This window comes from Sturnira hondurensis, unplaced genomic scaffold (genome assembly GCF_014824575.4).
Source record: "Sturnira hondurensis isolate 20B ecotype Veracruz unplaced genomic scaffold, ASM1482457v3 Scaffold0012754, whole genome shotgun sequence".
NCBI lineage: Eukaryota > Metazoa > Chordata > Mammalia > Chiroptera > Phyllostomidae > Sturnira > Sturnira hondurensis.
The window spans coordinates 104,154-118,751 of NW_028085385.1; the positions used below are offsets into that span (position 1 = coordinate 104,154).

General features: G+C 51.5%; 2 gene segments (V, D, J or C); both read left to right on the forward strand.

Moving 5' to 3' along the window:
* The first annotated feature begins 1,118 nt into the window (after positions 1 to 1,118).
* LOC118997223 (immunoglobulin lambda variable 5-39-like) lies at positions 1,119 to 4,309 on the forward strand. The segment is given in 3 exon segments: positions 1,119 to 1,196; positions 1,274 to 1,655; positions 4,066 to 4,309. Coding segments are annotated over 3 exon segments (672 nt in total).
* A 3,682-nt stretch (positions 4,310 to 7,991) lies between these two features.
* On the forward strand, positions 7,992 to 8,548 carry LOC118997233 (immunoglobulin lambda variable 1-40-like). The segment is given in 2 exon segments: positions 7,992 to 8,063; positions 8,164 to 8,548. Coding segments are annotated over 2 exon segments (408 nt in total).
* The last annotated feature ends 6,050 nt before the right edge of the window (positions 8,549 to 14,598 follow it).

Below are 14,598 nucleotides of genomic sequence, written 5' to 3' on the forward strand. Positions count from 1 at the left end.
GATGTTTCAATATCCATGCTGCATCGCTGTTGTTGGTACTGAATAAAGTTTCCCTTTTGACCACACCCAAATTGGAGATTCTTGTCAGCATTGAATTGGTCCTCAGGAACCTGGGTTAACAGGAAGGGAGCAAGGGAGATAAGCACTTCAAGAAAACTCAACCCTGTCCCCACTAGCCCTGTGTTCTGCTGAATCTACCATTAACATTCTCTTTGAAGGTCACCAGGGGGCGCTGTGGTCTTCTTAGTGCTGCAAGGCCTGGGAAAAAAACTGCAAGGATTCTAATCATGGGTCCTGATCCATGTTCACTGTCAACCAGAGGTGACAGCAAGTGCTTCCTCTCTAGGGACAAACTCAGAGCTCACAACCACTCCAGACTTCTCCCAAGAGTGAAGCTACAAAGTGGGCAGAAGACGGAGAATTTGGGGTGTACCTCTGTAGTCACCTCCACCTTCCTCTGATGCAGGGACTCAGGGTCCTCCTGCTTCAGTGATCCAGGCTCTGGCCTGGCCCCCGTCCCATATCCACTCTGCTCTCTGTTCCCCTCTTGTGACCTCACTCCCCAGCAGTCCTCAGGCTCTTCTGGGTCAGGAGTCATGTGTGCCCGGATCTGTGATGGTCACACCAGGACTGTGCCTACATCATCCCCTGTAAGGATGACTCTTGCCCTCTGTACCAATGACTCTTTTGGAAAGATGAATCAAGGAGAGAGGTGAAAGCTAGATGTTGGATCAAGACAGAAGAGGGGTTTTCCTGGCAACCAGCAGAGGGCAGCATAAGACAGTCTCTGCAAAACTGGAGCTCCTGTCTAGGCAGCCCTCCAGTCACAGGAGCCCTCAGCCCTGGACACTTTGATTTTGTGAGCACAGGACGGGGCCTGTCCTCTCTGTACCTGGCCCAGTTCCCTTCACGTGGCCCTTTGTGTGGTCCCAGAACTACTTGCTCCAAGTTTTACCCAGGGGAAAACCAATGTCAGGCTAGTCTCCCCCAGCAAGAGCTCCAGACCCTGTGGGTGAACCTGGGAAAGAGGCAGGGGATGGGGACTCATTTGCATGAGCAGCCCCTCCCCCATTGGGCCAGCTGGGAGGGGATAAGAGAGGCCTGGGCAGCCCAGCTCCAGCTCTGTGGACCAAGGAGCAGCCTGCTCACCATGGCCTGGGCCCCCATGCTCCTCCTGCTGCTCTGTCACTGCACAGGTAGGGACGGGCCCCAGAGACCCACAGCACCTGCACCCTGACCTTCTGTTCACTCCCATGTGTCTGTGTGTCTGCAGGTTCCCTCTCACAGCCTGTGCTGACTCAGCCGCCCTCCCTGTCTGGGATTCCTGGAACAATAGCCAGACTCACCTGCACCCTCAGCAGTGGCTCTGTTGTTGGTGGCTACCACATGTGGTGGTACCAACAGAAGCCAGGAAGCCCTCCCCGGTATCTGCTGAGATATAAATCAGACTCAGACAAGCACCAGGGCTCCGGGGTCCCCAGCCGCTTCTCTGGATCCAAAGAAGCCTCGGACAATGCAGGGCTCCTTGTCATCTCTGGGCTGCAGCCTGAGGACGAGGCCGACTATCACTGTGCTACTTGGCACGAAAACAGTAAAACTTACACGATGCTCCAGAGTCACGGGGAAGTGAGACTGAAACCCTCCCTGTGCTCTTTGTGCCTGTGGCTGTCACTGCTTATCTGCCTGGGAGCACGTGTAACTAAGGGAGGTACTCATTGCCTTTTCATCAGTTGGCAGCTCTTTTCCCAGGACCCATGGATGTGTGATATTTTTGTTATAGCCCATAGTTAAAATTTTTGTTTTTCTCGTTAATCCTTTCAGCCTGCTCATGTCTACACAGGCTTAAATCAGGTCTCAGGGCTATGTAAGCCTCCAGGGTCGTGATAGACAAGGAAGAAGGGGGTTGAACCCACCTGTGCTCAGCCCAGGGTCCAGGCCTGGATCAGAAGCCTGGATGGGCTGAGGGTTACAGGGGAGCCAGGGGGTTAAGCGTTTCCGAGTTTCACCTCCTAGGAAACTACTCCAAGAGTGAGTTTAGTTCTGTCTGTCTATGCCCATTCTGGCCTGTTTCTGGGACCCATTCTCCCCTCCTGGGACTGAGGGGAAGCAGGTTTCTCTGGCTTCAGGAGTGCTGAATCCACAGAATCTCGTCCACACTGAAATATGATTGTGTGTGACCTCTCCGTGTGCACCAGGATGTCAGCAAAAGGCTCCCTCATGCCCTGGACAAGCAGCTCAGTTGGTGGGAGCATCACCCTGTGTACAAAAAGTCTGCAGGTTTGATTTCTCTTCAGGGCACATACTAGGTTGCAGGTTTGATCATATGAGAGACAAAGTATCAGTTGTTTCTGCTTCCTATCAATGCCTCTCCCTCTCTCTCTCACTCCTCTTCCTCTGTCTCTCAAATCAATAAACACACTCAGGTGAGGATGTTAAAAAGGGGGCTCCTCCATCACTAAGGCAGGATCTGTGATCTTGACCTTTCTCTTCATCCCACCATGAGAAGGGTCCTGCTCAGATGTCTGTGAGGCTGAAGATATGCAGAGTTTGGGGACAACCAAATGCATTTGATACAACATTTGAATGAGGGCTAGAGAGATGTGTGGGGGAGTTTCGTCACACAGCAATGGGTCAGGACATCAACTCTTCTTGTCTGGACACACTCCATCCCTGACCTGGAGTCTTTCTCTCTTCACCCTTCTCTCTGCACAGGTGAGCAGCTGAGGGCTCCTGGAAATTGGCCCTCAGGAACACATCACTGTTGCTCTTCCCCATCCCCTAGGTCAGGTTTGGCTATTTGTGTGGCTTTGGATCCTACTTGTATAAAACCACTGTCTCTGGTGGCTCAAATGTCCCTCTCAGTGTGGCCGCACATGAACCCACAGGGAATGCCAGCTGGGCCTCCCCCAGGGATCTCACTCTCGAGTCTCCGAGTGTCATGGACACAGGTTTGAGTCCCAGCCCTGCGTCTCCCTGAGCTGCTGCTGACTCTCCTCTGTCCCGTCTCCTTCCACCACCTCTCACCCACATCATTATCACAGACACAGCCTCTTGAGGGTGGGGCACGGTGCTTCTCCAGGAGCAGGACCCCAAATCCATCCAGCTGCCCCAGGCTGTGAGGACATCCGCTTCTCTTGAGGCTCAGGAGAGTGTGGAAGAGATATGGATTTGTCAAGCCCGCTGCTATAAATGTCCCGAATGAAGCCTGATGGGGGCCCTCACAGGATACTGGGGAGTTTGCAGGGCACCTAAATAAACCTCTGTCTTTTACACCAGTTCCCATGTCACCAATCTGGCTTTCTTTGGAGCAGGATCCAGAACCCACTTGTTCCTTGTCAGTACTTATTCATAACAGCGTACATGTGAAGTACTTAAGGGTAAATCTGTGAGAAAGGATAGTCTGATACAGTGAAAGTTAGAAAACATGGCAAGAAATTTAAACTGAAGTAAATATCCTGGTTTGTGGTTCACAATTCTCAGCGTGCCTAAGACAACAGTTTCTCCCAAATGGAAGGAAAAACTAACTGCAAGGTCTCCCAGTACAAGGACTGCGGAGGGGGCTGTGGGTGGGAGGCTAGTTCCAGGGCCCAGATCCGGGCTCAGGTTGTCGCCCCCACATCCTGGATTCCCCTTCCCCTCACTGATCACACCTGATGCAGGTGAAGCTCCCTGATGCTCACGCTCCCTCGGGCTTCCTGCCCCAGTCTGTCCCCTGAGCAGTGTGGTCCCGGCCCTGTGCACACAGGTCCCTGCATCTCTCCCTGCTCATCCAGCCTCCTTCAGGGCTTGGGACCCAGGACAGACAGTCAAGGGCAACTGTCCTGGCAGAGGCAGCAGCAGGGATACAACAAGGTGATTCTAACACATAAAGGTCCTGAAATCTCATCAAAGCTCTGAGCCCATGGAAACCACCACGACCTCTGGGAATGTTGGTTCTCAGGGGAGTGAAGCTGGGGACAAAGGATCAGGGGCCCCACATCTCAGTCCCTCTTTATTTATGTCTTCCAGGGTCCTGCCTATGGGCTGTGCTGGCTCATGCACCCACCATGTGGGGCCTGGTCTCAGGAACAAGGTCACCTATTGTCGAAGCAGCAGCACCACAGAGGTGGATCCTCAGTGTGGCTCGGGCACAGCAGCAGCCCTGGAGTGGGGAACCTGGGACATCTGTCTCAGAGCCATTTATGATAGAAACTGTGGCTTCAGATTTTCCAACGAATGCTTCCCACTTGTGTTTTACATCCAGTCCCAGGAAGAGACTGATGTAGAGGAGCTGATAGAAAATGCTCTCATCAGTGTGTTCCAGCCGTGAGGACTAAGATGTGACTCTCTCCCTCCCTCTGTGGTCCCATTAGCTGTGTTCACATCCCTTCCTCTAATTTCACATCAGAAGTGACTCGGTTGTCCTGTGTATGACCACCGTCTGATGATCTGAAGACTTTCCCAGCATCTCTGGTTTTGAGGAAAATTGAACCCTTTCTGATTTCACATTCCCACCTGTTCACTCTGCCAGGCAGATACTTTATCTGGGGACACAGGTTCCTCCTGGAGAAGCAGTGGAGCGGTTGGTGGGAGGCTGATGACAACGTCCTCAGCTCAGGAGGGAGGAACCTGCCAGAGTCTGACACAGGGCATCCAACAGTCTCATATCGTCTCTGTCAGGAGCCCACAGGTGTGAGGACCTTTCCCATCAGCACCAGCCCCTGTGTCTGGGCTCTGTCTGTCCTCCTGAGGCCACGAGCCGTCCCCGCCCCCCTGGAATCCTGGGCCTGACCCTCTGCTCTGCACACACTGCTCCCCATCAGCACCTGCCCTCAGACTCTGGGCTCCCTGTGAGGACGGGGGTCCCTGCAGGCCCAGGAAGGCGGGGGTGGCTGCTGTGAGTCTCGGGGATCAGCTCAGCTGGGGGGAGGGCAGGGCCTTGGTGACTGTGGACCCTCCTCCTCAGTGCTGTGTGCGCCCTCGTCCTCCAGCTGAGCTGGGATATCAGTGTGTGGGCTCGTCACACAGAGCAGAGGACATCTGTGACTGTTCCTGTGGCAAATGGAGCTCATTGTCCTCACCATGTTGTCACTGGAGGCCCTTCGTGAGGCCTGTCTGCTTCTTGCATATTTCTCAAAGTGAAAGAAAAAGGCTCCACCACAGATGTTGGGAATAGAATATGAGAAGTGAGTTTCTGTGAAGGTTTGTCATAAACCAAAAACACACACAAGTGGAGATTCATCGTGGGGTGAAAGGAGTATATTTGTTTCAAAGGGAACTTTTTTTGGCTGTTTATTTTAAAATTACAGCAGCCTTAAGTAGTAGAAAAACACATGTGACATTTCCCATAAACGTAAGTAGCTGCCACTTGCATTAACTTGCTGGTTCTATAGAAGGAGGTGTGGACGTGGGGAAATGAAGAGCACCTCCTTGTGGTACTGATGACCCTGTGTCTTCCATCCAGGGTGTTGGTCCTGAAGCTCACACGGCAGCTTTGTTGCCCTGGAATCCAGGGCTCTCACGCTGGCTGTGGCCACAGCCACTGTGACATGTGTGACCCTGTATGTCTCAAATCTGTAACAGAAGCAAGGAAAAGGAAAATATTTGGAGGCAAGGAGTCAATTTAAGTTTAAAGTGATGGAAACTACCATCTGTAAATAGGAGTCTAGAGACTGAATTGATAGTTTATTTGGCAATAATTTAACCATTTTCAGTCTACAATCAATAGGAATAGTGTATAATTTAAAAAGTAATTCATGACATATGTTATTCTGGTCCCAATATTTTAAAAAAATGTTGACAATGTCTGTAGAAAAATAAATACATTATTCAACAATCACTGAAAAAGAAAATTTGAACGTGCTGTGAAATACCTTCTTCCACACAAACACAGTGAACTGTCAGCACTGAGCAGGAAGGTTATACGAGCACTTTTCCTTTTCACGTTATTACTGATTTAAACTCTTCCCCGTGAGAGGGCCCTCGGGTGGTGTCAGCAGTGGGGACAGTACAAGTTCCTTGCTGTTACGGCATCGGTGTGTTGCACACTCCACTGACTGACAGCAGGCAGGGTCACTGTGCCTTCTCAGGCCTGGGCTCCTCCTCAGATGTGCCAGGTGATCCCTTCCAGGGCCCTGTGGGTGGTCTGCACTGCCCCAGTTGACTGCCCCCCACCCCGCCCCATGCTTGAAATGTAAGCTCCCTGTGCCTTGGAAGGAGCCACTGAGTCGAGTTACCCTGGGTCCAGGCCCCAATGGCTCCCATGCAGGAGTCCCAAAGAGTCACATTGGTGTCCTGAACCCTCAAGGTCCCTAACTGTTCCTTTGTCTCCAGACTTGGTCGCTCATTCTCATGACACCTCTGGGCTCCTGTAGGGGGATGGAACAGGAAGGAACAAGGGTGACGATGGCTTTGAGATTTGCAGGGATTCCACACTAAGCCAAGGCACCAGCCCAAGAGGAGAATGAGAGGCAAGTCTTCCATTGGAACCCCAGCCAGGCCCATAGACCCACCTCACCCTGTGTCTGACACTAGACCCAGGAGCCTTCCCTACAGTCACTTGTCCCTCAGGACCCAAATTTCAGAGGCCCTTCCATGATCCGTGGACTTCAGTCCAGTCCCATCTTCACACTGGAATGTTCTGATGACACCCCAGCCTGGTCACAGCCCTACAGGCCGAGGCTCGGGTGGAAAGTGCTGGTGAGCATCAGGAGGCTGCACACGTGGCCGTCAAGTGCACTTCTGCCCACCGGGGTTTGGCAGGGGCTGCTTGGGTTTGGGACGAGGACCTAAGTCACACTGCCCATCCCCATCACAGAGATGGTCAAGTCTTTGTCACAGGACAAATAAGACCATGATGCTGCTTTTCCTCCTTCAGGGCCCATCAGAGAAGGTGAGAGAAGCAGAAAGGCCTGGACCGGTCTGCAGTTTGTGATGAGATGCTGTTGTTATTAACCAAATACAGCGGTGATTCTGAAACACAGACTTGCCCATTCATGCCTTGTGAGCATGCTCCTGGTGGTGAGGGGTGTTTCTGAACTACTGACTGTCGTTCCCATGCAGTGGATGCAGTTCATGTGCAATGTGCATGTAAAGTTGGTAAATATTACAAGCCAGAAAACAAAGTCATGCAGTGGCCACTTTTGACTGTGAACTTGAGGACAGACTCCCAGAAGGGATCACTGCTCACAGTGTGTGGGGAATGAGGGTCTTCTGAAGGTGGGATAATGACAGACAAAGATTCACACAGCGTTGCACACTAGGAGTGAGCAGGGGGGTTTCCCGCACAACACCCCCCTTCCCTAGAGAGAAGGGGCCTTTCCTCCTCAGTTCTTCTAGGGGCCCACAGAGAAGGAGACCTCTATCACCCAGGGAAGAAGGAACCCAAGTCCTTCACAGAAGGGGACATGCCTGCCTGGGGCTGGTCACTGCTCTGGACTTGATACTGGTCTAAGAGTCTGTGTGAGAGACACCACCACAGTCTTGACCACTGAATGGTCACAAGGGGGCTGAAGATAGATGTAACCAGAGAACGCTGAGTAGAGCACAAAATGCCCTGAGGTGATAGGGCAGCAACTAGAGGGGACGCCTGGCCTGGACCTAATGCAGGGCTCAGTGGACAGAGAGCCCTGGGATGCAGAGGTTGTCTCTGATGGGTTTTGGGCAGCATATCACACAATGCTGTACCTGATCCTGAACACTAGAGGGCGCTTGGGTGTTGTTTTGAGAGACCAGGGGTGTTTTGAGCTGTTAGCAACCCCCTGGGCTCTGCCTAGTGCCCTCTGTCCTGGGCTACCAGCTGTGACTTCCCCCACCCATGGGCCTCATACAACCGCACCCAGCAAACAATGGCCTCCTCAGGGAGGGGCACCTAGTCTGGGCCCAGGGAGGAATAATAAAGCTGTGGTGGGGGGGTGTCTCATTTGCATGAGTGGGCCCTCCCTCTCTCAGAGTTTGAAGAGGGGAAGGGAGAGGTTTGGGGGAAGCTCTGCTTCAGCTGTGGGGCCATAGAAGGCAGGGCTCTGGGATTGTCTCCACGATGGCCTGGTCCCCTCTCCTACTCACCCTCCTGGCTCACTGTACAGGTAACTGGATAAAGGGACTGGGCAAGTGTGCTCTGAAGATGGGTTTCTACTCCTGTCTCTGGAGTCTTGATCACCATCTCTGTGTGTCTCCCTCTTGTAGGATCCTGGGCCCAGTCTGTGCTGACTCAGCCGGCCTCCATGTCTGGGAACCCAGGACAGAGGGTCACCATCTCCTGTACTGGAAGCAGCTCCAACATCGGGGGTAACAATGTGCAGTGGTACCAACAGCTCCCAGGAAAGGCCCCCAAACGTTTCATATATGCTGATAGCTATCGTGATTCTGGAGTCTCTGACCGATTCTCTGGCTCCAAGTCTGGCAGCTCAGCCACCCTGACCATCACTGGGCTGCAGGCTGAGGACGAGGCCGATTATTACTGCCAGACCTATGATGATGATCTCAGTGGTCGCACAGTGCTGCAGGCCTGTGGGGAAGTGAGACAAGAACCCCTGTGTCCTATGTGAGCTGGGGGAACACTGCAGCTGCTGCTGCTCAGGCTCAGCCTGTGCCCTGTGACTTCTACTCATTCTCTCCTGCTGTCTTGGACCCAGGTTCCCCCAGGGACACTGTCTGGCATTGAAGGACACTTCTTTCCTTTTTGTCCTCAAAGTCACCCCAGCACTTTACCAAATTACGGGTTCTTCAACAAGTGGCCTGTTTTTGATAAGGGATTTTAATTCCCAGAGTGACTCAAATTTTTCACGTTTTGGAAGAGGCAGAACTGTAGAGTGAGTTGGGTTATCTCTTGTAAGCTGGGTGTTAGAAGAAGAAGAATTGACTATGTAAACATGAATTATTTCTTTGGAAGCAATGGAATTATTCTACAGGATAGTAGAATGATGTACTTTCCATTCTCCTGGCATCTATTTCTCTTTCACAGAGCTGCAGGGCCATGGGGAACTGAGATAAGAACCTGCTGTCCCTCTTAAAATGGGGCCTCCCTGCGCTGACCCTGCTCCTCTGACGGGCCAGCTGCTTCCTGTGTTCATTTGGCCAGTAACTGGGGCCCGAGACCCACCTCTGTGAACTTGTCTAGAAGACCTGTCCTCATCCTTTAAATTCTGCCCCCACACCTGTCCTTCTGTGTCCTCTTCCATCGCATCCTCCCCCCGCCCAATTTCTTCCTCTAGCTCTTAAGATCTTAACTCTGTCTCACCTTGGGTTTTCCACAGAAAGGAACAGTTTCTTGTGTACTTTCCATTCTCCTAGCACTTAAATGGCACTTAAATGACCCTACAGCTTCATCATATTTATTGAGACCATAGAGCACAATGACAGACCTTAACATGTGCACATGAAATGTTATTTAGGAAGTTGAGGGTCCCATGGTGGAATGTAGACTGTGACAGGGACCCATCAGTTTGCACTGTGAAGGCATGAACCACCACCCTGAGGGGATGGGAAGGAAATCTATTGATCAAAGTACCTGTGACACTGAGGGCACCTGTCATACTAACAGCAAAGGAAACTGCACATAAAACTGTGCTCCAGGTGACAAAGTAGATTCCCAGGGGGTACAGGTCACAGTGCAGGTATGGCTGTGCTGTGCACTGTCATTACGTAATCAGGTGAGTGGGTGGGGACAGGTGGGAGCCAGACTGTTCTCCTTATTAATGGAAATTGACACATCACCAGGGGAGGAGCTTGACCAATTTAAGTCATGACATGTTAGAGCTGCAGAGAGCAGTGGGAACTCATGTTCAGTGTCATGGAGATGGAAGATAGCACGTAGGAGTATTTATAAAAGTGCGTGTTCCTGCATCGCTGTCCTCATGTGTGTTCCATTGCTCTGTCCTTTCGCAGACTAGAAAGTGTTGGCCCTCAGAGTGCTGAGTCTGCCATTTGCCATATTGGTCCTGTACCATTCTCAACAGATGTGCGCACACAGTTTTAACCATCCCCTAGGAAAGAGTTTGAGTGTTAAAGTCATCTCATTCTGGAACCTAGTGCACATTTGCCGTCTTTAATCATATGGAAAAGGATCAGACAAGGTCACGCTGTGCGGCCCCTGAGGACGGATGGTGGTGATCTGGACACAGAGTCTCAGAGTGAACCACGCTCTCAGTGTGGGGCTCCCTCGCTCCAGGTGGAGATACCGACAGACAGGGAGGGTCCCACACCACCCCCACTGGGCATCCACAGGGGCTCCCTTTCTCTACCTCCCAAGCCCTGGACAGAAGGGCTCCATCTTCTCAGGGCTGTGGGGGAACCACAGAGAAGGGAGCTCAGGTCACAAGGGAGGGGACTATAAAAGGAGAAAACGTGTGTCCAGGACAGAAGGGGATCTGTTTTTATGGGGGTGGCCAGCACTCTAGACAGGCTCCTGATCTCAGAGAATTTTGTGAGATTGTAAGACACAAGGCCTCTGTCCTGACCATGGAACAGCCAAGGAGGACATGGACAGACTCACCCTGGGGTGTCTGTGTAGAGCAAAATGTCTGCCCTGAGATAATGACGAAGCTACCTGAGGGCACACCTGGCCTGGCTCTAAGGCAGGAGGACAGGGGCAGAGGAGGGGGCAGTAGAAGCTTTCTGTGCTCACCATATCATGTGTCTCTTTCTGAACACCACGGGGCGCTCAGAGCTTGCTTCTGAGAGGTCTGGGAGACATGAGACCTGGGTCTAAGGGGCAGTGCAGGTGCCCTCTGCCCAAGACTCACAGCTGTGAACCTTCCATGCTCTGTGCTTCACACAACCTTAACCCTGCCCACCTTTCTGATGTCAGAAAGAGGGTCCTGAACCCAGGACCATTAAGGGATCAGAAATGGGGGGATCTCATTTGCATGAGTGGGTCCTCCCTCTCTGAGAGTATGAAGTGGAGAAGAGAGACCTGTGGGGATCCCTTGCTTCAGCTGTGGGGCTACAGAAGGCAGGACTCAGGGATTGTCTCCACCATGGCCTGGTCCCCACTTCTGCTCATCCTCATCACCTACTGCACAGGTGACTGCATGTGGGGGCAGGGAAAGTGACCTTGGAAGACACATGGGCTCTGCTTCCTAATCTTGTCTCTGGAATTATAATCTCCATTTCTGTCCCTCTTCAAGAATCCTGGGCCCTGGCTGGTGTAGCTCAGTGGATTGAGCGCGGGCCTGCGAACCACATGATCGCGGTTCGATTCCCAGTCAGGGCACATGCCTGGGTTGCAGGCCAGTTCTCGGCAGCGGACTCACAAGAGGCAACCATACATTGATACGTCTCTCCTTCCCTTCCCCTCTAAAGATAAATAAATAAAATTAAAAAAAAAAGAATCCTGGGCCCAGTGTGTGCTGACTCAGCTGCCCTCTCTGGCTGGTCACCTGGGCCAGAGGGTCACCATATTTTTTACTGGAAGCAGCTCCAACATCAGGTTTGTAAATGTGGGTCCTGGTGCCAACAGCTCCCAGGAATGGCCCCCAAACTGCTCCTCTATAATTATGGCAATTGACCCTGTGGCTTCCCTGACCAATTGATTCTCTGGCTCCAAGCCTGGTAACTCAGCCCCCGTGGACATCACTGGCCTCCAGGCAGAGGACAAGTCCCATTATTACTGCTTCATATGGGCCAACAGGCTCAATGCTTTCACAGAGCTGCAGGGCCATGGGGAAGTGAGATAAGAACCTGCTGTCCCTCTTAAAATGGGGCCTCCCTGGGCCGACCCTGCTCCCCTGATGGGCCAGCTGCTTCCTGTGTTCATTTGGCCATTAACTGGGGCCTGAGAGTCACCTCTGTGACCTTGTCTAGAAGACCTGTCTTCATCCTTTAAAATCTGCCCCCACACCTGTCCTTCTGTGTCCTCTTCCATCCCATCCTCCCCCCGCTCGATTTCTTCCTCTGGCTCTTAAGATGTTAACTCTGTCTCACCTTGGGTTTTCCATAGAAAGGAACAGTTTCTTGTGTACTTTCCATTCTCCTGGCATCTATTTCTAGGGAGGAAACTTAACAAAAATGAGACTGGCATAAAATTTCTTTTAACATTATTCCCATTTATAACTTAAACTTCTTTTTCACTCCCTACTGCACTCAATGTCTTTACTATGACAACACAATTATTGTTTATACCAAAAAATGAAGTTTTCACCCAAAGTTTGAGTATTTACAGAGATAAGCTCTGGATGCATTTATCATTCCTCCATCAGACACGCTAAGGCTCTGCACAAGGTCAGTCTCACATCATGGACAAAGTGGGGATTGAATATCCCATTTCAGTACATGCCACACTTCACTTCCTCCCAAGAACACTGGTTTCCTCAGACCAATGGGACTAACCCACCACATGAACCTTAGTCTCAGGTTGCTGAAGTGCCATGTGTCAGCTCTTTGACAAGATAAAAGTCAACAATCTCTTCTCAGCCACCCCAGGGAGACATTTGAAGCCACATGCCACTGTGGGCCTGGCTGTGACATCAGGGCAGAGGGAAGGGGCTGTGTGCTCACCCCTGTCCTGTACTTCCTGAGACCTGAAGTCCCCACGGCCCGGGTCTGTCCCTGCAGAAAGAACACTGTCAGATTTCACTCACCCCACAAGACGTGGACTTGTGATTAAACACAGTTGTTATCGGAGCTAATCTCCACCAATTCCTCCTTCTCGCCTTAATTTTATCAAGGAGAATGGTCTTCCTCAGTTCCAGGCTCCAGGAACTGGGATGTCTCAGAGAATGGCCCAAGGTATGGCTTTCCTCTGTTAACCAACCTCAGGGGACAGAAAAAAAAAATGACGGGATGTCATACTTGTCCTCATGCTTGATCTCTGAGGAAACAGCTCCCTGAGGGCACATTGGACACACACCTCTCTGTCTCCTTCTGTCACTCTGGGACACGATTCTACACTGTTTGCATGAAGATAGTGTCTGATCCACAGGTCAGTGCCCATCACACACATGAACACACTCTCACACACACACTCAGCTCTCCCCTCTCCCTGTGTGTACATTATCCCGGACTCTGCTGGTCTCAGGTTCTCTGTCCCTCCAGATGTCAGGGCTCAGCTGTGCAGACCTGGCATCCTCAGGGTCAGAATCCTCAGGAGGCAGAATCTCCCTCAGCAGGAATCACCAGAGAGAGGGGTGTCACCATGTCCTATTACCAGGTCATCCAGGAAATGCCCAGGACCCCTGCTTTCCTGGGATGAGTCTGATGCCCAGCATCCTGGGGGGTCTCTGACCTGGTCAGCAGCTCAGCCCTCCCCACTGTCTCTGGGCTGCAGGCAGCGCACCAGGCTGATGGTTGCATTTACTGTGAGACAGAAGCCTCAGAGCTGTTCACAGGGTGCTCACAGTGTGTGGGGACGTGAGATACGACCTCTCCGTGCTCTCAGGGCTGGGCTGTCCCTCACTCAGTCACCACTTGGGGCACCTTCTTTCTCAACCCTTCTTTCTCAAAAATGCCTGTGACTTACAGGATAGTCTTCCTTATGTCCTTGTACATTTTCATGACTCAGACAAGGGATCATTGTCAGAAACTTGTGGGACCATTTGGCTTTCGGTGGATGTCATTAGGATGCGCAGTAAACAATTTCCTTTTAAGATTTTTTTATTTATTTCTAGAGAGAGGGGAAGGAAAGGAAAGAAGTATCAGTGCATGGTTGCCTCTCAAGTGCCCCGCACCGGGGACCTGGCCTGCAAACCAGGCGTGTGCCCTGACTGGGAATCTAACCAGAGACCCTTTGGTTCTCAATCCCATGCTCAATCCACTGAGCAACACCAGCCTGGGCAGTTGGTTTATTGTGAAAATTCTGGACACAAGTGGCAGGGACTGAAGCTGTGCCCACCCCAGAGACAAGCCTGAAACCAACACCCCTCTGTCCGGAGGCGCTGTCTGTGTGGCTTTGTCTGATACTGGGAAGGATCTGAAATTCACAGGGAGAAATGAAGCCCTTTGAGGGGATTTTCTGGGCACCAGCTCGAGCTTTTTAATCTGCAGGTCCAACCACAGTACACAGCTCATAGCCATAACGGGAAAGCGTTGTAGAATCACGTTGTAACACTGTTTCAGCCAAGAACAGAAGGCAGTGCATTCCCCACGCTTCTCCATCCTGTGTCACCACAATAGCTGGAAATATTTATGATGATTATATTTTAACTCAATCTTATTGAGGCAACATTTATGTATTATAACATACATGCATTTTAATGTGGGTGAGTGGTGATGAATTATGAACTGTTTTAATAAAGTCCTATCATAGCAATTAAATTTTTTCCTTGAACTTTCTGCATGTTTGCCCTTTCTACTCATAGAGACATGACACAAACAAAGCCATAGGGCAAGGTCCTGCCCAAGTTTTGACTGTGAGATTGAGAACTGACTCCTAGGAGGGGTTGCTGTTCAGAGTGTGTGGGGACTGAGGGTCTCCTGCAGGTGGAATAATGACAAAGATTCACACAGCACTGCACACTAGGGGTAAGCAGGAGGGTTTTCTCCTCATAACCACCCCATCCCTAGAGAGAAGGGGCCCTTTCTCCTCAGTTCTGCTGGGGACCCACAGCGAAAGAAGCCTCCAACAACCAGGGAAGAAGGAACCCGTGTCTTGCACAGAAGGAGACATGCCTGCCTGGGCCCGGT